The 22,386-nt window shown below is 41.8% G+C and overlaps 2 protein-coding genes across 3 annotated transcripts in view; both read left to right on the plus strand.

Moving 5' to 3' along the window:
* CPNE4 (copine 4) overlaps positions 1-5,819 on the plus strand; it is a 213,074-nt gene extending 207,255 nt beyond the window's left edge. For both annotated transcript variants that reach the window (XM_042816966.1, XM_042816967.1), the window contains exon 16: positions 5,247-5,819. In XM_042816966.1, the coding sequence (XP_042672900.1) occupies positions 5,247-5,378 (132 nt within the window). In that variant the 3' untranslated portion in view covers positions 5,379-5,819. The remainder of the gene's footprint in view (positions 1-5,246) is intronic.
* A 4,982-nt stretch (positions 5,820-10,801) lies between these two features.
* The window catches only part of MRPL3 (mitochondrial ribosomal protein L3), a 28,670-nt gene continuing 17,085 nt past the window's right edge, over positions 10,802-22,386 (plus strand). The window contains exons 1-6 of the mRNA XM_042816959.1: positions 10,802-10,905; positions 11,278-11,456; positions 12,325-12,416; positions 13,534-13,632; positions 17,396-17,495; positions 18,844-18,904. Coding sequence (XP_042672893.1) covers positions 10,802-10,905; positions 11,278-11,456; positions 12,325-12,416; positions 13,534-13,632; positions 17,396-17,495; positions 18,844-18,904 — 635 coding nt within the window. The remainder of the gene's footprint in view (positions 10,906-11,277; positions 11,457-12,324; positions 12,417-13,533; positions 13,633-17,395; positions 17,496-18,843; positions 18,905-22,386) is intronic.

The following is a 22,386-nucleotide window of genomic DNA, read 5'->3' on the forward strand; positions in this document are numbered from 1 at the left end:
GTCATCTGTCGACATTGCAGCATCTGTCCCAGGGACGTTTTCAGCACCTGAGTAGAGGCAGTGTTCACTCACAGAAGCTTTTCCTCCAGGGGACAGTTCTTTCAGGGTCCTTTTCTCTATATGGAGGCAGGAATAGACATGGAATAGACACAGTTCATCAGTGATGCCAATTCCATTCTTTTCCCCCCTGTTTTTCCATCTTTCTCTACCCTCCTCCCCTCATTCCTTCTGTGATATTTAATCATTTTTCCTTAGTACTTTTTCCTCGCCTTAGTCTAGAAGGATATCCTTGGTATTAGATTAGAGAATTTGTTTACCCTACAGTGTACCTGTTTCTCTTTCATCATGAAAGAGCCCTTCTCAAGCTGCTCTCATTCTCTTAGTTCTGGATTTGTCACACATAGGTTTTCAGTTCTGGGTTGGTTTTGGTCTGCATATGGATTTACACTGTTTACATTTCTTTAGTTTTTCTGGTCTTTTTGTTACTCCCCAAATACCTTCATTTTTATTATTCTTTTCTCCAGAGTTGTTCCTTTTTCTCTTTTCAAAATAAACTGTTGCCATGTTTGTCACAGGTGTGGACACCCTTCTTACTTTCACTGAATCCACTAACAAATAAGTGAAAGACTTGTTCCCTTTTTCCCTTTACCATTATGTAAAGAGTGTATCCTTGTATGATGACAAACCTCACTTTGTGCTATTAGGCCACGCTAAATGGTGGCAGGTTTGCCTCTGAATTGTAGAGACGTACATTTTGTGTTGACAGCTCTGCTCAGCCACCTATTAAGTATCTGCTGGAACAAAGTATGAGCACGACCTGCTCACAGTTCACAGTTCTCCTTCACCAGATAATCACAAGCGTGTGGTACTGTACCAGTCTATTGTGAAAGTGTCAAGAGGCAAGTTATTTATGGACTGGTGCTAGACCTGCTTTCAATTAAAAAATGTTTCTGCAAGGAACTGGCAAATCCAGCTGCATTTGTTAAATTTAGTTTCACTTTGTGTCTTTATAACAAAGTTGAAATCACCCTTATTGGATAGATTAATGCTGACGGTTGCAGCTCATCTTGGGTGCTGAATATTTTGTGCCTTATGTTAACTTTTGAGTGATTCTAAGTGTTATTTTAATTGCAAGCATTGATCAGATGGCGAGTGCATCTTATTTTGAGCTGTTGTAGATTAACTACCCCAGTATTGGGAAAGGACAGCAATCTTAAAAAATCATCGCTCTTGTTAAATAGAGATATTTTTCTCCCCCTTTCTCTCAGTAATGGGAATAATATAGCTTTAGAGATAGATAATGTGTTTGCTATATCACAAATGCCAATATATCTTATACAACTTGATATTTAATCTGTATATCATGATCTTTCAGCATTTCAACAAATGTCAGTGTAATGGATGAGTGCCCATAACAACAGCCACTACTGCTTGAATTGCTTTGTTGTGAAAGCACCCCAGATAATATCTCCCTGGACAAACTGATATTCACAGCCATCTTTCTTACTTACCCTCAGCATGAACAAAAGGCCATGCCTGTTCCATCAACTAGTGGAATAATTTATGATAATAGAAATGACTGTGATGTTTTGAATTATTTTTTTTTTCCCACAGAAAATGAAGATTTAACCCAAAATGGGGTTTGTCCAATCACTTCTGATCACATACAAGAATTACTGTGAATCAACATATTACATTTTACAGCTTTAGGGAAAAGATGTGTTTGATTAAAAATCTCGTTTGTCAGTTTTTGTCTTTTTCTTTTTTTTAACCTTGTGTTTAGTTCTGCTACTTTGTATGTTCAACTCTTAAGTAGGGAAAAGAGAAAGGTGAACGATTTCATTAGAAAGACTACATATCAAGTTTTATAAGGTTTGTAGATTTTTCCACTAAGTCATTTATTTATGCCTGGATCCATATTGCCTGTACTGCTGACGGAAGGAGGGATGTTATGGGATGTTATTTGTGAGCAATTATTTTTGTTGTGATAGAATAGTAAACCCAAACTCATTGTGAGTCAGACTAAACAATATTTTTTTCATTGCTTCAATTCTCAGGTCAGCCTGCAACTCAGAATCTCATATCTATTGAAGGAGATGAAAAACAACATTCCCAAAAACTGCCTCTATGAGAAAATCGAAATGAGGGAGAAGGGAATTCTAAAAATAACCTACAGATAAACTTATCAAATGAGAGGGATTCTGACTTAAGGGAAGGGTCTGATCCTTGGCAGCACTCGCACATACATTTAAGTCAGTTAGTTACAGTTATTCACATACCATAAACTTCATAGCCCCATTCGGTGTTTTACTGGCTCAAGACCAGAGATATAAAGTTTTATTGTTGGGGTTTAATCTTCTCCTACATGATGTCCTGTATCAAGAATACTTCAGTAAAGCATTAATCATAATTGTATTGATTCCTAGCAAATCTCTAGTTGCAGCTCCGCCTCAATCCTTTCGCAGTGATACTACATGAGCTGACTTTTCTGAGTTTAAAAAGCATGATGTATTTTCTGTGCACAACTTGGATGCAGCAAATAGATGGTATTGCACTTAGCATTGTGTTTAATTACAAAGCCTAATAACTGCAACTTAATAACACCTACCACAAACAAGTAGGGAAAGCATAGTTCTTCACCACTCCAAAGAGTAATGTTTTGCACTATGCACTGTAATTAAAGATTATGCATGGTAAAGCTGTAGAATGGAATCAGCAGTCATTTGTAATATACACCAATTATCACCAGAGGGGATTATTCTCTTGCTGCTGAGTGATCCGATGGTTGTGTGTTAGCCATCAGATGAGAACTATTCATCTGGAGGTGTTTCTTGCTAGGTTGTTCTTCATGCATAGCATTTAAACAGTGGTGTAACAAAATGTTACAGCAAAACATTTGTGTACCATCTGTGTTAAGAGCCCAGTGAAGGCAACTTAAACAGTGCTGCTGAACTGGACTGGTTTTTAGCTTGGAAGCAGTTGGGTGTTTCTTAATTACACAAGTGCTGCTTTGCACCATCCTGAAGTGAGAGTGCTTCACCACACAACAGTGCTTTATGTACAGGTGGTCTGAACTGGCAAGAAATCACCCTTCACCATGTTTGGGGATGCTCCCTAGTAAAAAGAGCTCCAGGACCAACGGGCATCACCACCATGGTGAGGCAGCAGTGCAGACAACATGTGTGAGGCACTGGTAGCCTGTTGGCCCGTGGGCACAGCAGGCATAATAGCTTAAAGCTCGGCAGAAGGCTCCTCACTTCTCATGCACACTGAGAGGTACAAGCAGTAAAGGGACAAGTAGCATCAGGAAGATGATACAGAGATGAGTGCTGGTCCCATGTTTAGACATGCAGACTGTGTGTGTGATCTACAGAAGCTGGTGGCAAATGTCCCTGCCCAGCATCTTTAGGCACAGAGCAGAGGGGGAGCTGTGCCTGTAGTGCTGGCCCAGCTTCCCCCACTCCCTGTTTTACCCTTTGTGTACAGTTGTATTTCAAGTAAAATAGCATAGAGGCAAGTTAAGGTACATGCAGCTTACCGCACTGGGAGGGAGATTTAAAAAACAGTAACTCTCAGTAGTAACTTAGAGTCATTTGCCTGACTCCAAGGAGCATTTTCTGCTGATTTCAGTGAGAACGGATTTAGACAAGAACGGGGCAACTGTGAAAGACTATGTAAAATAAAGGAGTCCTGTTGCCTTGTAACATGTGGGAACAGCTGCTGTGCTGTCACACAAGGTGTGGGTTCTGCTTTGCCACTTTGTTTCTGCAGAATTGTTCCAGACTTTCACCCGCTCAGATATTTTGGTAAAAATGTCTCATTGTGGAAATACTGGTTCATTTTATTCGTTACTAATCACATAAGTGACTCAAAATACCAAAATACAAAAGACAGAAATAGTTTTATTTATACTTTTTCTAGCACTATTATACTGTAATATTTGATAGTAGAATTTCTAATGCCCATGGGTTTTCTACACCCCTGGGTTAGCATGCCTGAGGATAATTTACTGTGTACATCCTATGTAAGCCTAAATATAAGACTGAAAAAATAAGAATCCTACCTCATGAAAGAGAGCAGGGCAGTAAGTCAGTGAGTACAACTGCTTTGTGAAAAGCCAGGTTTGAATACTAGCTGAAAGCATTACAGACAGGGAGAAGGGACGTGTTCATTACTTTGGGAAGTAGTGCTTGGCCTGCAGAAAAAGAAATGTGATCCAGCCACCTGCTAAGGAGTTCCCCTGGATCAGCTGAGCTGCAGTGTGTTGTACCTGGAGATAAGTACAGCAGATTAAACCTCTCAGACTGAACTTCAAGCATTTGCATTTTTTTCTGCATTTTTGAGGAAGGCTCATAGGGAGCAGAGTCGGGTAGGCTGAGTCACAGGATTTGGAGTCAGCTTTGATCCAAATACGTAGAAACAGCAAATCCAAAACACGGGGCAGGAGGGTACCTTTGGTTTGCATTGGGCTACAGGACACCAGTTCTATCAGTGATGGATACAGGGTCTGAAGAAAATCTCTGTAGCACGTGCAGGTTAATGGTTGCCCACAAAGCATCCACAGGCCCCATAGGAGCACTGTCATGGTGCAAAGCAGCAATTGCCGTTGCCACTAGAGGGCAAAAGCCAGCGGCTGCCTCTGAATCTCAGGGATGTCACTTCTTACAGGACCTGTTTCTGGGTGATGCCCATCACTTGAATGTTGCAGGAAGAGCTTTAAAGCCTCCACAAGACCTGGGAATTAAACATTTTCAGACAATGATTTAGTTCCAGTGGAAAAATATATATATATCTACTTGAATTAAAAACTTCCCCAGCCCTTAAAACACAACACCAGCAGCTGAAGATCAGAGTAGTGATGAAGGTCTCCCATTACACGGATGTCCACCCACGTTCAGCATGAAGTTCTGCAGGGTCCCTCAGCGAGTACTGGTGAATGTGGTCTTTGCAGAGCATTTCATCATGATATGGTGCTCTCTGAGCACAGTGAAGTTCAGGACAACAGTTGCCTCAGCCTTGAGCTTAGAAGAGTCCAAATGGATCTGAAAATATATAGATCACTCTTGTCTTTAGCGTACTTCTAAGTGGCCTTGTGTACATGCCCAGGCTGCCCTACAAAATGAATTTCATAGTGCCACTCTGTACCATAAGTCTTGCCTTGATCTTGTGGCTCCAAAGCCTCTAAACCCGTGGCCCTTCTAGCACAGAGACAGGTTAACATTTGTGTTTTCTACCATTTCCTGCAGGCCTCCCCAGCTGCTCTAGCAAAAAGCGTTTTGGCTGAAGTTCCAAACCAAGTCGTGGACTATTACAATGGCAAAGGGATAAAACCAAAATGTGTCTCAGAGTACGAGTCTTCCAGGACACTAGCTCCATGAACCTGCCTGCGCTCTTTTACAAAATCAAATTAAAAAAAAAAAAATTAAAAAAAAAGAAATGCTACTGTCTACAACTACTGTACTTAAAAATGAAACAAAAAGAATAGCACGTTTTGGTGATTTCTAACTAAAATAACCTTCTTTTTTTTTGTTTGTTCGGTTTTTTTTTTGTTTGTTTGTTTTTTGTTTTTTTGCATGTGTAGTCCAAAGGCTTAAATCTGTGTTATTGTTGAAACCTTTTTTTGAGGAAAAAAAGTCCAGAAAAAAAGAGTGAACTCTTTCCATTACAGCATGTCTCCTTGAAATAAAAAGTTATCTGTATCTGTTTTTTATACAGGTTTGTTGAAATTTTGCTAAATTTCTTATCTTTACACTATAAAGCATTTTGAAATATTTATTGAGAGTCGATAGCCAAAATGTATTTGGTTTAATCTGCTATGAACTGAGAGATTTTTCAAAATGGCAGATGCATGAACTGTATTTTGCATGTTTAAAATAAAAACAACACAGTTTTGCAGTTGTTGTCTTTATTTCTCTCACTGCCTGCTTTCAACTTCTGTATTCCAACAAAGGGGTAATCAATTATTTCAAGAGATACCTAGTCCTGAGCATGGGCACTTCTACCATTACCAGGCTGTAATATGGGTACCCAAACATTCCCACTCAGTCTGTGGCCTGAGCAGCAGTTTTTAAAAGCCTGACACATTCATACAGAGTGTTCAGACCATAGCTGTGAACACATCTGGCTTGGAGGGCATCATGCATCAGGACTGCATGAAAAAAATATGCCCACGTAATCCAAACGATCTGGCTGGCTTTCCAATGTGTTGGTTTTGGCTACCCGGATTTAGAACCTATGATGTTTGGGAATTCTTGTTTTGTTTCATTTTTGTTTTGTTTTGCTTTGTTTTTAATCTTGCACCCAGTATCCAACTTCATGTGACACATTTTCTAAAAGAAATTTTGCATGGCCCGATTTTGTGGCAACTGAAAATTGATACTTTTCACACACAGCTGTTGTGTACGATAGAAGAACTGATTTCATACCAAAAAAATACATAAGAGAACAAACAAGAACACATTAGCAGTGGATTGATTTTTTCTATTGGAATATTAAAACATATTCACCAATGAAGAAATTAGATCAGTGTTAGTGTTTGAATTTTGGCTTCTTCATTTGCTAGAAGACAATAGAGAAATACGTAACTTGCTCAAAGTAAAGGATGATGTTTGACCAAAAATAACTTTGTGTGGGACTGTCCAAAGGGCATAGCGTTGGATGAGCAGTACTCCCACTGAAGTGAATACATTTGTGTTGTGAGTCCCAGAAGAAGCCATTTGGGGTCAGTGTTGAATATTCTGGGAAATCTCGCCTGTAAGCAGGCTTCTTTGGTTTTAGACACACATGTTTTTCAGTTTGCAGGTAATGTAGAACTGTAATTCCTTTGTTCTCATTTAGAAGTAAACTTCCATGAGATCGGCTTTGATTCATTTTGTACCATAAAATGAAGGCCACAGGATAGCCAAGACATGGGGCTGTCTTCCCAGCACATTCAGTTCTGCTCCATCCCACAGAGCAATCTCTCACACTTTCTAGTGAAGATTTCTTCAAGTAATCAGGTATTGAACAGCAGCCAGTTTTACGTGGTAAAATGTATAAACTGTGTGAAGATGACCCAACTGATAGATCTCAAATCAGAGCTGCTCCACCAAGTTATCTAAGACACCTGTAGCTTCATATTCCTATTTCCCCCTCTTTTCCTTCCCACTTCTCAGAAGGAGTATTTCTCCACTGTTAAAGCACACGGCTGAAAAATCAATGGATCAATGTTCTTTGCTCCTCTATGATATTATTTTGTAATCTTGGGAACACTGTTTAATTTTTCTGTGCCTCAGATTCCTCGTCTGCAAAATGAAGATCACTGCTGTGCATTCACAAACATCTCATAATGGTACTGGGGGATTTTTGTATTTGAAATGTGTTTTGAGATCCTCAGAGCCATGATGGTGCTCTTGTAACATAAAAAATATTACTTTACCTGGCCACGGACTCAGAGATGCAAAGGGCAGCTGAAGAGGGGCCAGCCTTTTTCTTTATTGTTTGCCACACTGAAGGAAAGGAAAACAAGTTTCCAGCAAGAAAATACAGAAATAAGATAAACAGTTCTGGCACATATGATCCCTCACTAAATGATTTATGGAGTGTTCACAGTTGCATGGAATCGAGGATTTACAGCTTGTCCTTAGCAAGGGTGTTAAAAGGAGCATCTATAATGCAGCATCACAGGTGGTTTAGGTGGTTACTGTATGCTGAGCTATGTAACTCACCAGGCATAACTCACCAGTCATCTTCATGTATGTATTTGGTCTACCTAAGTGTCTGAAGACAATCATAGCTGCTACACATCTTTCTGTTTACTTCACATGATCCAGATCAGAATGCTGTCTACTTAAAACCAAAACATCACCAGTGGGGACAGATCTGCAGTTGTGCACCAGCCCCCAAGGTATTTGAAAGAACACCTCCATGAGATTGAAAGCTCAGTTGGAAATCTCCCTCAATCTACTCGAATTCCAGCAAATAAGCGTGCATAATAATGATGGAATCACAGAATGGTTTGGGTTGGAAGGAACCTTAAAGCTCACTCAGATCCAGCCCCCTGCTGTGGGCAGGGCTGCCACCCACTGGATCAGGCTGCCCAGGGCCCCATCCAACCAGACCTTCAGAATCTCCAGGGATTTCCTGGAAAAGAAATGAAGAAATGAAAGAATTTTCAGTGTCCCAGCTGATACAGTGCAATATGATGGTATTGGCTTTGTGCAGAGTAGTATCATTAAATATATGAATATATCAGTGAAATGATACTTAGATTTTAGCAAGGCCCTTCTGCCCTTAGGCTAAGCTGCTGTCATTTCTCTTGTAGATATTAAATTTCTACTGGTTTTATGGATCATTTTAAATTCTGAAAACTACTTTATTATAAATTATATCTTGCCCCTTCGAGGTAATTGATCGTCTTCACTGCCTACTGTAATTCTGCATCCATTCCTATTGCCTCTTCAATCCAATCCAATACCCAGAAGTCCCAGAATATTCATGGTATTCATCATCCCTATTAGCCCAGAAATATATTAATTTCTCTAATTCTTGAGCTAGAAATGAAGATGAGTTATATTTTTAGTTATGTAGGGTAAACTAAATCTACTAATGAAAAAATTGCTAATACACTGCTAATTGCTTACTTATGTAAGGTAAAAATCTATCTGTAAAACCCTCACTGTAATCAGCAATATTGTGTTATACAGCATGTGATGAAAGAGTCCACAGGCATGTAAGAAAATGAAATGACAATAATTGTGCCTCTTTAAAACATATTCTATTTTAATTTGCAAATATAAAGGCACACAGCTGATGACAGCTGAGAGGTTCCAAGTTTCATCACTTTGAGTCATTCTGAATGCAGGGGAGATCACTGGTCCTACCTAAGGCTTGCTTTAGGTCACAGAGGTGATATGGCAACAAGTGCTCAGGTGGAAGGCCCCTGACTCCTAGCAGATGTACGTGATAGCTCTGCAGATCTCCATCACTCACCTGCATCCCCTGGGTATATGTACATGGGGTACTGGGATGGAAGGGTATCCAGCTCACTGAGCCTTACTACGATATTGCAGTAAGATGTTTGCTGACAAGACAAAACAGAGCTGCCTCCTTCAGCACGGCTCCCCAGCCACACAAGCAGGACATAGTTTACACCGGAAGGAACCTGACTGGTTGTTCAGAGTGAACTTTCTCACCTGACATTATAAGACTTGCAGTCACCCTGCAAGATCCCCAAAACATACAAGTGAAAGCTAGCTGCCTTCTCCCTTGTGAAGATTTCAGGTTCAAAAGTATTGCTTTCATTCATAAAATCACTGAATCATGAAGGCTGGAAAAGATGTATAAGATCACCTAGTCCAACAGCCAGTCTACCCTCACCATGCCCACTGACCACGTCCCTCAGTGCCACATCCACACGGTTCTTGAGCACTTCCAAGGACGGTGACTGCACCACCTCCCTGGGCAGCCTGTTTTGCTCTCTCTCAGAAGAATTTCTTCCTAATACCTAACCTGAACATCCCCTGATGCAACTTGAGCCATTGCCTTTCATCCTATCACTGGTACCTGGGAGAAGAAGCCGATCCCCACCTCACCACAGCCTCCTTTCAGGCAGCTATAGAGAGCAATCAGGTCTCCCCTGAGCCTCCTCTTCTCCAGACTGAACAATGCCAGCTCCCTCAGCTGCTCCCCATAGGACTTGTTCTCCAGATCCCTCACAGCCGTGTTGCCCTTGTTTTGTCACACTTCAGGGCCTCGATGTCCTTCTTAGAGTGAGGGACCTGAAATTGAACACAGAAGTGTGGCCTCACCAGTGCCGAATACAGGCTCCTGCTGGCTGCACTTCAGATCCAAGCCAGGATGCCACAGGCATACTTGTCTGCCTGTGCACACTGCTGGCTCATGTGCAGCTGGCTGTCCACCAACACCCCCAGATTGTCTTCCTCCATGCAGCTTTCCAGCCACTCTGCCCCAAGCCTGTAGCACTGCGTGGGATTGCTGTGACCACAGTTCAGGCCCCAGCACTTGGTCATGTTAATCCCCGACCATGCATTTTTGTGGACTACTCAAGGCAGCAGGCAGTTATTTTGCAATAGGCCTTGTTTCTTTCCCTTCCTTCTCCAAAAAACTGCTAACCATTAATACAGCCGTGCAAATATGTTTCACTGCTGTGAAACAGGCAGTTCTTGTCCCATGGATTCCTGGGTATACAGTTTGCAATCTGACTGCTGCAGCCCCTCACCGAAGCACCAAGCTGCAGTAGCAACGCTGGCTGGTGCCCAGACAGCCCTCTTCTCTGGCTGTAGGCAGGCTCCATGACGGACACATCACTTCATCCTGCTGGGTGCCTTGGCTCCGCATCTGTGAAATGGGGATAAGTGGCATCGCACTGCTTGCTGCACGGTGTTCAGAAGTTGGGAAGTACCAAGTTGGGATCCGTGCTTCCCCATGCACAGCAGTCCTGTGAGGGCAGGGCTCCCGGGACACGTTACCTCACGGAAGCGCGGGAGGTGAACGTGAGGCCGAGGCACACGTGTGGAAGCTGCGGGCAGCTTTGTGAACATTCAGGCACCGACAAAAACACCCGTCCCACAGAGCGGCAAACAAAACGGAAGAAAACAAAACGCAGAAGCAGAGGGTGACTTCGGCCGCCCGCACTGCTTTACTGCGCCTTCCCGCTACTCGCAGCCTCACACCGGCTCCGCCACACCCCGCGGCGCCGCACGGATCGCCCCGCTCCTCCCGGCGGAACGTTCTTCCCGCGCCGCACGGAACAGTTCCGCGTCGGACCGGGCAGTGCTGCGCTTCCGCCGGCGGTGGCGGCATGGCGGGCTTGGGGCTGCTGGCCCGGCTCGGTGCGCGGCTGCGGGCGGTGACGGCGGCGCCGGGGAGGCCGCTGCGGGCGGTGACGGCGGCGTCCGGACATAGGTAGCGAGGGATAGGCTGCCGGGTCGCGGGGGGGGGGGCTGCGTTCCGCATATTATCCCCAGCGCTCCGGCCCTGGAGGTGTTGAAGAACCGTGTGGGTGTGGCACTGAGGGACGTGGGCAGTGGGCATGGTGGGGGCGGGATGGCCGCTGGACTAGATGATCTTAGGTGTTTTTTCTGGCCTTAACGACTCTGTGATTCTAAGGGTCAGCTGTTTGAGTGACTGTGGTTGAGTAGCTTGCTGGCAAAATGCCTTTGTTACTGCATGCTGTATTGTGCAGCGATACAGCCTTGAATGTAGCGCATCACAGACGTACATGTCTTGGGTCATTGAGCTGATCAGACACCCAAACTGTTTCCCACTCCTGGAAAGCTGGCAGCTGGGCTTTGCAGCCAGGCCTGTGCACGATGCAACATGGTGGCACGAGCATCTGTCTGAAGAGAACGAGCAGTTCCTCAGGAAGGCAGCAGCGGAGGAGTACAGAGCGCAGACAGCCAGCAAGCTGTGCCCACTGAAGGACGAGCCGTGGCCACTGAATGAGTGGAAACCAGGTGAGAAAACCTTCTGAAACACCAAAATGGAAGTGAAATTATCCTTGTTGCATTCAGTAATACCAAAGTTCTGCAGTCTTTTTGTCTGTGACCTGTCTTTGCTCTCTGTAAGGCAAAAAAAGCACTTTGTTCCAAATTCTGTTGTCATCCACATGGGTCTTCTCACGGCTTCGCAGACTGTGTTAGGCTGTTGTCTGATGTCAAATGATGTGGCCTTTCTGAAGGGTTGAGAACTTCATGTTGTGCTCTAGCCAGTGAGACACTAGAATCACTGCAGAGAAGTGGGATGTATTATATTACAGTTCTCCTCATTGCAGCAGTATTTACAAGAACGCTTTGAACTTTGCGTGTTTTACATTCTGGGGGTTCTTTTTAGATGAGTTCTTAGCTTATTATCTGAATGTTGAGTGGCGCTGGAACCTACCAGGTGCTGATTTGAACTGAAAGCTTCCCACAAGGGTGTTAACACCTTGTGGTGTTTTAAATGGTTTTTAGAGAACTGATGCATTGCATTTACTTGCAAGGAAATATATTTGATTTTTCAGGCATTTATTCTCCATCTGACATGTTCTGTTTTTTAAGCGGAGGACAGTGGGAAAGGCACACATAGGGTGCCTTTGCCATACAGTTACAGTGTCAGAAACATGCAAAGAGAGGGGTGGGATGAACTGGAGAAGACTTTTTAATAGTTGGCTTGGTGCTAGGATTCTGCACAGGTGTTGTAATTTCACAGAAGAACATGTCTGAGACCTCACTGGCAGTTCTGTTGGTTCTGAGATGACTTCTTTCAAATGTTCTGTTGGTTCTGAGATGACTTCTTTCAAATGTTAGGCATGGAGTTGCATCTGTGCTCTCTTCTGATCTGCAGATTCTGTCAGAGTTGGTGTTGTTGCGGTGAAACTGGGAATGATGCCAGTATGGACCAAGTCAGGAAAGAAGCACGCTGTCACACTGCTTAAGGTGAAACAAGTCATGCTGAATTTCATCCCCTTTACTGTATTCACATTAACCAGAAGTCTCAAAAGTGAAGTGTATCATTTTGCAGAGAAAGAAATTCCTTTAAAAAAAGAACACTGTGGCTTTGCATAGCACACTGTGGCTATTCTCTATATGCTAGACTTTGTATGAGTAGAAGGGGTCTGCCTTCTGCCTCAAGTGTTCAGGTGCTGCAAAATTGGGCCAAGCAGAGGGGAGGTGGGAGAACAATGCGAAGTTAGATTACCCTTCCTGCTTTGCTTTTTTTTTGCCACCTTTATGCACTTTCAGATTAGTTTTACATTGGTTGCTGAATCTTTGTAGCCATGAAGCTGCTGCTTGGTATTTTCTGGCAGACATTGCTGAGATGAAACTGTTTTGCATACCTGCTGCTATCCAGTGACAGATGGGGGCTGTGAACACCACCAGGGTTATAGGATGAAGGACCAGGAGGCCAAAACACAGGCTCTTACTGCATGCTTTGCAGCTGCTTCCTGTAGAGATTTCCATAGAATCGTTTGAATTGGAAGGGACCCTTAAAGGCCATCCAGTCCAACTGCCCTGCGATGAAGAGGGACACCCACAGCTACATCTGCTGCTCAAAGCCCCATCCAGCCTGACATTGAATGTCTCCAGGGATGGGGCATCCACCACCATTCTGGGCAACCTGTGCCAGTGCCTCACCACCCTCACTGTAAAAGACTTCTTCCTTATATCCAATCTAAGCCTCCCTTCTTTTAGTTTGAAACCATTTCCCCTTTTCCTGTCACAGAAAGAGCCTGTCCGGTTCTTTCTCATAGTCACCCTTTAGATTATACACATCTTGCTCACAGAAGAAGGCAATAGGAGTTCAAAGAGCATTCACAAAAATGTAGGTATCATTTTACAAGTATATTCTCTAAGTTAAGCCTTTAATTAATTAGGAAAAGAATGTTTATGGTAAAAGGGCAGCACACGGCCTTGTCTATACACTCTATCTCCTGTTACACAAATACGAATGAAGAAGAGAAGTACTTTGACATGCCTTCATAATCTCTTACTCAAGTATGAAAGCATGAACATATGCTTATGCTTAAGTAATCACTATTTCCCTTTTGTTAAGGTGCAAGACTGCCATGTTTTGAAGTACATTTCAAAGGAAGAGTCAGGTGGAAAAAGAGCAAGGCTACTTGTTGGAGGGAAAAACGTATCTCCTTTTTCTGTAAGTGAACTGCTTTGGGTGCTTTTGTTGGAGTTGTTTCTCTTGTGATGACAGTGCAACAATAACACAAACAGAATTTTTCTAAAAGATGAATTGTCCTACTTGACGTGTTTGGAATCTGATCTTTGTCATGCTCGCACTTGCTTATTTCCCTACTGCTAATCTCAGTTCTTGGTTAAGAGGTTTTTAGTGGTAATGCCTGCACAGGTCTGTTGAGATTGGTATTTGGCAGCTAGTTTTACTGATGAAGAAGTGTGAGATGAGTTTTCAGGAAAATGGCGTCATGAACAGCAGTGATACCGAAACCACACACTTGTTTGGAAGCCCCGCACACCTGATGCGGAGTTCCCAGCCTCCATCAGTGCTTCTGGCCGCCTTTCAGAGCTGTCATCACTGCTGATGAGGAAAATTGAATTATAGATCAAGGCAGGAACGGAGCTTTCCCTCAAAGGGTCTTTTTTTCTGTGATCCATTATTTCTACCAAGTATCACTTTTCACATCTCGCAGTGTCCCAAGACTCATTTATTTGATTTAGGCAGGAAAGAAAATAGAGCTTGTGATTACTAAGCAGATTGTCTCCCTTTGAGATTCTGGCTTTTTTTTTTTTTTTCGTTTGGTAATCTCTTGGCTTTTTTCTTCCTTAAGTGTTCAGTGGGTTCATGCTGTATTTTATCATCATTGCTTCTACTTTTTGTATGTTGCTTTGGTCCATTTCCACTTTCCAGCTGCAACATTTCTCCTGGAGAAATTGCAGCAGTGCTTTTTGTTTCCTATAACCTTGGTTTAAGACATTCGATAATTGTGAGAGTCAAACAGCTTTCAGTTTGTATTCTGCACGTTAGACTCCATACAACTGATCTCTTTGTGAAGGTGATGTTGGGGCTGTGATTTAGCATTGTCAGAGTCAAAATATGCAAGGGACAAAAAGGAGCAGAGAAACACATAGAGTGACATAAAAAGCCAATTCAAGCTTTTCCGGTGATTTGCATTACGTAAATGATTCTCTTGGGGATTATTTTTTCCTGTTGACTTGGTTAAGCTTATCCAGGCTGGATGTGGCTCTGGCCAGCCTGGTCTGGTGGTTGGCGACCCTGCACCTAGCAGGAGGATGGAAGCTAGATGATCATTGTGGTCCTTTTCAACCCAGGTCATTCTATGGTTCTATAATTTTAATGAAGATATTGACTGAGTATCCTTGAACAGATAAATCTGTATTGAGGACCTGGCCTAGATCTGAGCTTTGTGTAATTACCATCATCATTGTCATCCCTGTATGGACTGCAGAGATTCTAAGAGAATTTGACCAGTGTTTTCTGACCAGTTATACTGCTCAGGAACCCACAGGTGATCTATTTTTCTGGTTTAACTCAGATTTGAGTCATTGTTCTCCTATGTTTATCTTGCAGCGTGTTGTTTTTTTCCTCTCTGAAGTGTTTGAATGCAAGAATTAAAAGAAAGTGGAATGATTCTGTGTTGTTTCTGTAAATTCCTCACAGAAACACCTGTCTTCCTTGGGTTCCTCACAGCTGCTGACTTTTTTTTTTTATTATTTTAATGAATTCAGCCCAGTGATTCCCTCAGTAATTGCACTGACAAAGAGACTTTCATGTATTTCTTCTGAGTGTCAAATTCCTTAAAAAAATAAGAAGTGTCTGTGTTTTGCATCAAGCTAAAAAGAAATTCTGGCTGGTCTGGCCCCTTACAGCTTTTCCTCGTAGGGAAGATGCTCCAGACCCTTTGTTATTTCTGTGGCTCTCTGTTGGATTCCTTCTAAGAGTCCTTTTTGAACTGAGGAGCCCAGAACTGGACTCTGAATTCAGCCTCACCAGGGCAGATTGGAGGGGGAAGATCACCTCCCTCGGCCTGTTAGCCGCACTCTTTTTAATGCACCCTGGGATATCACTGGCCTTCTTGGCCACCAGGGCACACTGCTGGCTCTTGGCCAACTTGCTGGCCATCAGAACATCTAGGTCCTTCTCCACAGAGCTCATCTCAGAGGTCAGCCCCTAACTTGCACTGATGCATGCACTTATTCCTCCCCAGGTGCAGGACTTTATACTTACTCTACTTAAACCTCATCAGGTTCCTCCCTACCCAGCTCTCCAGTCTCAGTATAGTGACACTTCTTCCAAAATATTTTTATATGCTTCCATGAAGTGAGGGCAGGTTCATTTTTTTCCTCTAACATTAGAAGACATTGTTGGTCTTTTTCAAGGAAGAACATTTGAGAATTCACGCAGTCTTCTCTTGCCAGTGTTGCCTTTCAGGGGGTTTGTAAAGGCCGAAGTGGCATGGCTGCTCGGCGACACCGTGCTAAGGTAGAATAGAAAATGTAAAGGCTGGAGTTGGGTTGTGATGAGAAAGCCATTTTCTCCCTTTGATTTTCAGTTACTTTTGTTCAGCTGCAGTAGCTCCTTGCAGGCCCTGTGCTGAGCATGTGGCTCCCCTCAATGCTCTCTGGGGAGGCCGTTGCACACAGCGGTGGAAAAGAAGGGTTGACACACAGACATCTAGTAGAGGAGGGATTTGCTTTGTGTTTTTATCTTCCAGTGTGGTACTGCACTTCAGTACAGTTGTTGTCCATTAATGCTTTAAATGTTCATGGTCTTTTGGGAGATTTTTGGATTTAATTGATAGCCTTTTTTAAAAAGGTAGTATTATCTGAAGCATTTTGTACTGTGAAATCCAGTTTAGAAATCACTTAAAAGTAATTAAAAGAAACATCAGCCTTCAAAAGCTGTAACCTTGTTTCCTCCTCAGGTGAGGACAGATTCATAAAGGTAGAGGTTGGGGCTTGTGGTTGAGTCAGAGCTGCTCCATCCTCTTGCTCCTTCATTTTTCATTCTCTTCTCGTAACACCTCACAACTTTTTAAAACCAAAAGGAAACACAGTGTGCAGATTTTAAAAGTAAACAAAATCAGTTCTAAAGTTTGGTCTGAAAAAACAAAGTTTTTTTTGCTTGAGAGATAATTGCACCAAGGTCTTGAGAAGAGAAAGTAAGTGCTGTGACTGCCCAAGTGTGGCAGCACTGTCAGATGCTTCAGTTGCTTTCTGGAATTCATTTGAAGCCAAATCAACTGCATCACTTTTTCCTGCAACCTCGGTTAAGCGTTTCTGGAAGTTCTTGCAATGCCTGACTCTCTTGGTCTGATTTTATTTGTTAAGTGAAATAAATGTAATTTGTGGTGACGTGCAACTGAATGATTAGCTGCACTGAAAAGGAGCAAATGGTTTTCATAGAATTATAAAAATCACAGAATGGTTTGGGTTGGAAAGGACCTTAAAGCTCACCCAGTTCCAACCCCCTGCCATGGGCAGGGCTGCCATCTACTGGATCAGGCTGCCTAAAGCCCCGTGCAACCTGGCCTTGAGTGCTCCAGGGACGGAGCAAATTTAAATTATTATTTACAATTTAAATTATTATTTAAATTTCCAGAACATTTTGAAAGGAGTTGAAGCTGTGAAAAAGCACTGATACATTTTACATGTGTTGTAAATGATTGGTTTCCTCCCCATGATCTTAGAAATCTTCATTTACCTCTTGTTCATGCAATGCAGCTCTGAGCTAACTACTCAAAAAATGAAGCGCAGCCACAGGAATTATAAATGTATTTTATAGAGGGTTAAAATATTACTCTCAAGATAAAAATGGAGTATGATGTCTGCCTGAGTGGTGTTGACCATCTCTAATCACTTTCTGTGCTCTGAGTATTTTAAGATTTTTTTATTTTTTTTTTTTTAATGGCTGCTCTTTGTTACAGAAATCAGAGGCTGAAATGGAAATTTTTAGAGAAGCTGGAGTACCAAGGAAGCAGAAAGTTACATCGTTTAATGTGACAGATGATGCCATAATTAAACCAGGTAATCTTTTTGATCAGCTGACTTAGATGCAGTCATTTACTGTCTGCCATTTCTTGTAGATCTAATCTAAGTCAAAAAGTGTGTTACGTTTTTGTTTTCTGAGGAATTTTGCCAACTATTGCAGAACTCTTATTTCTCTGTACTGGGCACAAACAAACTTGTTTTGTATCTTTATTTGCTTCCAAGGATGTTTTTTAGCAAGGGCTATTTGATGCAGTGCGGTAACTGATAAAAATCAAGTCTGGCATGAAGAGGAAGTCTAGAGTAATTAATGGAAGCAAGTGCTTGATATATAACAGAATTTCAGGTTTTCAATACACTGATTTTTACTGAAGTCAATAAGAGGGTGTATTTTTAATGTGTAACATCCTTCTCGTGCCTCATCTCACATCAGTTTCTTGCTGCTGACAGACCTGTTAGCCCAGGCTTGTATGGGTCATGTGATGACATCAGGCATGTTAGCCCAAGTCTATATGGGTCATAAAATAACATTATTTAATGTGAGGATTTTTGTTCTTGAGCAATAGGGAAGGTTTACATCATTAATACAGATTTGAAAATCACGTGATGTTAGTTGTGGGTATGACATGATTAAAATTTCATTTCTTTAATTGACTGCTAGAACTGTAGTTCTGTGGGTCTTCAGATTAAAATTCATTTGTAGGTAAACGAGGTTTGTTTACAATTGTGTTTGTCTTTTAAATGGTGCTTATAAAAGAATATTGCATTTGGACAAAAAAAAATGCTGAAGGCAAATCTCTAATTAAAATTTTAACTTTGATCAAGTGGGAAATTACACTCGACTGAGTGATGTCATTGACCTACAGTAGCTCTGGTCCTACTAAAAGTCGTGTATAGATAATTCCCAAGTGGATGTTCTTCTGTTGCAGTCTTTGGTTTAGAAACACCAAGTCCAGACAAAGAGGAGAAACTGCAAAGTTTTTTTTTACCTTTTATTTCTTTAATCCCCCAACCCCCTCCACGCTTTGTGAGGTGCTAGTTGTTACAAGGGGAGCATATTCTGTTTTCTTGCCAAGTTTGTTTATTGTGTCTTACCTAATTCCGTATTTGGGGCTTTTTTCATTGTCTCAAATGCAACATTTTTAAGTACAGCCCCAACCCCTCCTTCCTACTCATCTGAAATGGGGCGAGCAATTGAGAAAGGGGCTTAAGTTGCAATTAGCAAGCACCTATTTCAGTCACTTCAGAGGTTTATAAAGAAGCACAAATAATACATGGATTAAAAACAGAACTCTCTTGTGACTGTAGTCAAATGTGGATGGCAATGACTGGTATGATTTGAGCGTTTTGGCACTTGGCTCAAAATGATCTCTCCTCTTCTTTGAAGGTACTCCTCTGTATGCTGCTCACTTCCGCCCGGGGCAAGTCGTGGATGTTACTGCAAAAACGTACGTTCCCAATGTTCTCATGTATGCTTTATCCTTCTGATGGCCTGTTGAATTCTTTGTTCTGCTTTGGCTTGAATTTACAGCTCAGCAAAAGTTGAGATACAGTTGCAATGGAAATCTACTCTGCCCTTGGTCAGAAATAGCAGACTATCTTTCTCCTCTGAAGCTTTTGAATTTTGACATGGTTTGTAAACAGAAAAAACCTGAACCTTTAGGGCTATGGTTCTGCACGTGCTATCTGTCACAAATGTGATGAGTGCTGAAGGGCTTGATGCAGCCCAAGGAAGAGCTGCTCATGCTCAGTACGGGCCTGGAGGTCAGCAGTGCAGCCTGTGTGATACGTGCAGATGGGAGGAAGGAAGTGCCTCAACTCTCAGCAAAGCTGCCTAATTTTGATTTGGTGAAGAGATGCAAAGAGATTAATGATGTTGACAGAAAGAAAAGCAAAAAGATAGTGAGTACATTTAGCTGGACAACAGAACTGTCAAATTGCTGGATTGTTTTCTCTCATATTCCAGCTCATCTCTTCTGCCAGCACCAGCTAACGATCTTTTTACTTTAACGTAGGAGGAATGATTTCCTCTCAGACCACAGAATGCCAAATTAGGATTGAAGTGCTAGGGGGTGTCAGAAGAGTATCTGGCATCTTGCCACAGGAACTAGTCATGCTTCATCTGTTACATACACGATTGCCATTGCTCAAGAGAAATGAGAGCTATCTCCATGTGTTAGTGAAGTGTTTTTGTTGCATAGTGCCACCAAGATAATATTTTCCATTTGATGTTTAGCTTTTTGTGCAATGGAGATAACACCAAACTGGCTTTGTTTGAAGTGGCGTCCATTGCAATTGTCTCACATACATATTAGAAATGCCTAATGCTACTCACAGGGCTTTGCATATATTGGGGGAAATGGACTGTTTCAACACGGCAGAATAGTCAGCTCTCATATGGCTCAACTGAATACACCTATAAGGGCACCTTATCAAGGAGTTCTCTGGAATTAGCATTTTTCTATGTCAGATTTGCTTATGCAAACTTGCACCTGGTGCATTATTAATTCAGCATCTAAACTGTGTTCAGTGAGCAGCAGTTGGGAGACAACGGCTTGTTTGTAAAGCAAAATACTTGCATAATCAGGGATACGAGCATTCCATGCATGCAGAGTGCATGTCACACTTGGTTAATGCAGAAGAGCTTTGTTTTTGTAGTAGTTATTTCCAAGTGCTTAGGAAGGCTTCTTGCCACCTTGAGAGATACTGGTAAGCATCCTCAGAGTTCTGATTTCTATCTCACTGTGTGCATTTGAACCTACGAGCCACCTGAGAACAGACAATGTTCCTGCCTGCGTTCAGTGAATCCATCTCCTCTTGTTAGACAGTATTTTCATCTATTTGTGTGATCCAGTTTTGGAAATTAACTGTTTGTACCACTGATACTGGCAGCATGTCATCCTAACGTACAGGTGCTCGTTGTAAAGGGAGAAGAAAAAATTCTTAAATTGAAAGGAGAAATCAGGATTTTCTTTATCATGGGTTTTTCTCTTGGTATGATCCCCTAATCGTTCCAGTCTTTCTATGTCTGATATTTTTTTAAGCCTCCTTCTGTGCCATTCTGACTGTTACTTTACTTAATAACCACTCTTCTGGAGCTCTGCATTATATTACCTTGATTGTTGGGAAATAATTGAATTATTTGAGTACATTTCAGTTTTTCTTCAGGTATTTACTTATTATTATATTATTCCATATATTACAATCCAGTGTTTATTAGTCCCATTCTTGGATGGGTTTTGTTTTTATTTTTCAGAATACTGTATCCATCATTCTTAGTTACTGTCCATGTAAGGAACACAGATTTCACAAAAATATCCAAGAAATGCTTTGATGAAGAGTGAACAATTTATTTTGGGAACAATGGCTGCATTGGTCTGTAGCATTAGGGCTGCACTTTGGGATAGAAGTAAGAATATGTTTGTTGTTAGACTTGTGTCGGGACCGCACTGAAGAGGATACATCCTCTCTTTTCTGTAGGAGGAAGGAATCTGTGAAGGTTTGGTCCATAGGCTGAAATTAGCCTTTACTCTGTAGGGTCTCATTTGTAGAGATGATGGTGGGCACTTGGAGGTCAGAAGCCGTATCGGCATTTTGGAGAGTTACGTAAGAATATTGTGCTGAGTCACAGCAGGAGGCAACTTCTATTTCCCTGATTCAAACTGTTACAGATTTAAAAGCCAATAATTGCTACCACTGCTAGTACAGTTTTTAGAAATACTTCTTACACAAACACGTATTTCACATTTATGAGACTGTCAGGATTTTTTTTATTTGAGAAAAACAATGAAGTGTGCAATGCTGGAAGTCACGTGGATGATCATAGCGATGCTACTTTTCATAACATTATTAATTTTATTTAAATTAAAAAAAAAAGGGAAAGAAAATGTGCCACCCCTGTAAGGAGGGAATATAGTGGGATGTATAAACAATGTTTAAATGTTTACTGACTGTTAATGATCCAGATGAGCACAGTGTCCCTTTGTACACTTCCTGTGCCAAGGTGAAAATCAGAAAAGTGATCCTCAAACACGATAAGGTTTTGTTTTGTTTTTTAGTTCTCTATTGTATGTTAAACAAACTGCTAGTATTATGTTTCAGAAAAGACTTGGTTGGTATCTTGGTTAGATTTGATTATCAAAATGTAGGGTAGGTTTTTTGTTTGCTTGTTTACTTGGGGATATCTGCTTTTAAACTTTCCTTGGAAATATCATCTTTTGAAATGTTTTGATTCATTTATATCTCTGAAGAAGAGCACTCACAGCAACAAGAAGGCTCAGCTAGGGATAGGGAGAGTTTATTTTATATGAAGTCTCTTAATTTGCTTGGCACAGTGTGCGTAGCTTCTAAAACTCTGACAGTAGGCAGCGTCAGTCTGGGAGCTGTCAGTCCTGGTAGAGCTGAATTTTTTTCTTAGTCCTTGTCACCAATTTAAAATCCAGTCCTTAAATTTCATAGTTGTTTTTAAAGTAGGCTTGTCCTCTGTCTCAGAGGTATGTATCAAAAATGCACAGTATTTGGCACAGGAGTGAACCTCACAATTTCTGTGGCCTGTTAGTCATTTTTAGCCCTAATATTCTTTAAAATATATAGCACAATCCAGAAATGATTCTGTTAAGGACTGTGTTATTTGATGTGTTTGAGCTGGCATAGCTCCCAAAGAGGTGGTGGTGTTTCCTCCTGCACAGCTCTTCTAGCTTGCTGCCACCATGAGGTACATGAAGGAGAAGTGCTCTGTGATGTACCTGTTCTTCACTGGTCAGGCTTTCAACCGGACCAGTCACATGCCCCAGCTTGCTCCTCAGTGTGGTACAAAGATGTCCAAAACATGAAGTGGGAGGAGGTGGGACAGGGCCTTAAACTAGTAGCCTGAGTGCTGGATGGAGCATGAGTTGGATTAGATTTTTGTTCTGTCATTTCTTTGCCTTTC

The sequence above is a fragment of the Centrocercus urophasianus genome, unplaced genomic scaffold (assembly GCF_019232065.1).
Source record: "Centrocercus urophasianus isolate 14NV4802_14NV808 unplaced genomic scaffold, USGS_Curo_1.0 seq_16, whole genome shotgun sequence".
In the NCBI taxonomy this organism is placed as follows: Eukaryota; Metazoa; Chordata; class Aves; order Galliformes; family Phasianidae; genus Centrocercus; species Centrocercus urophasianus.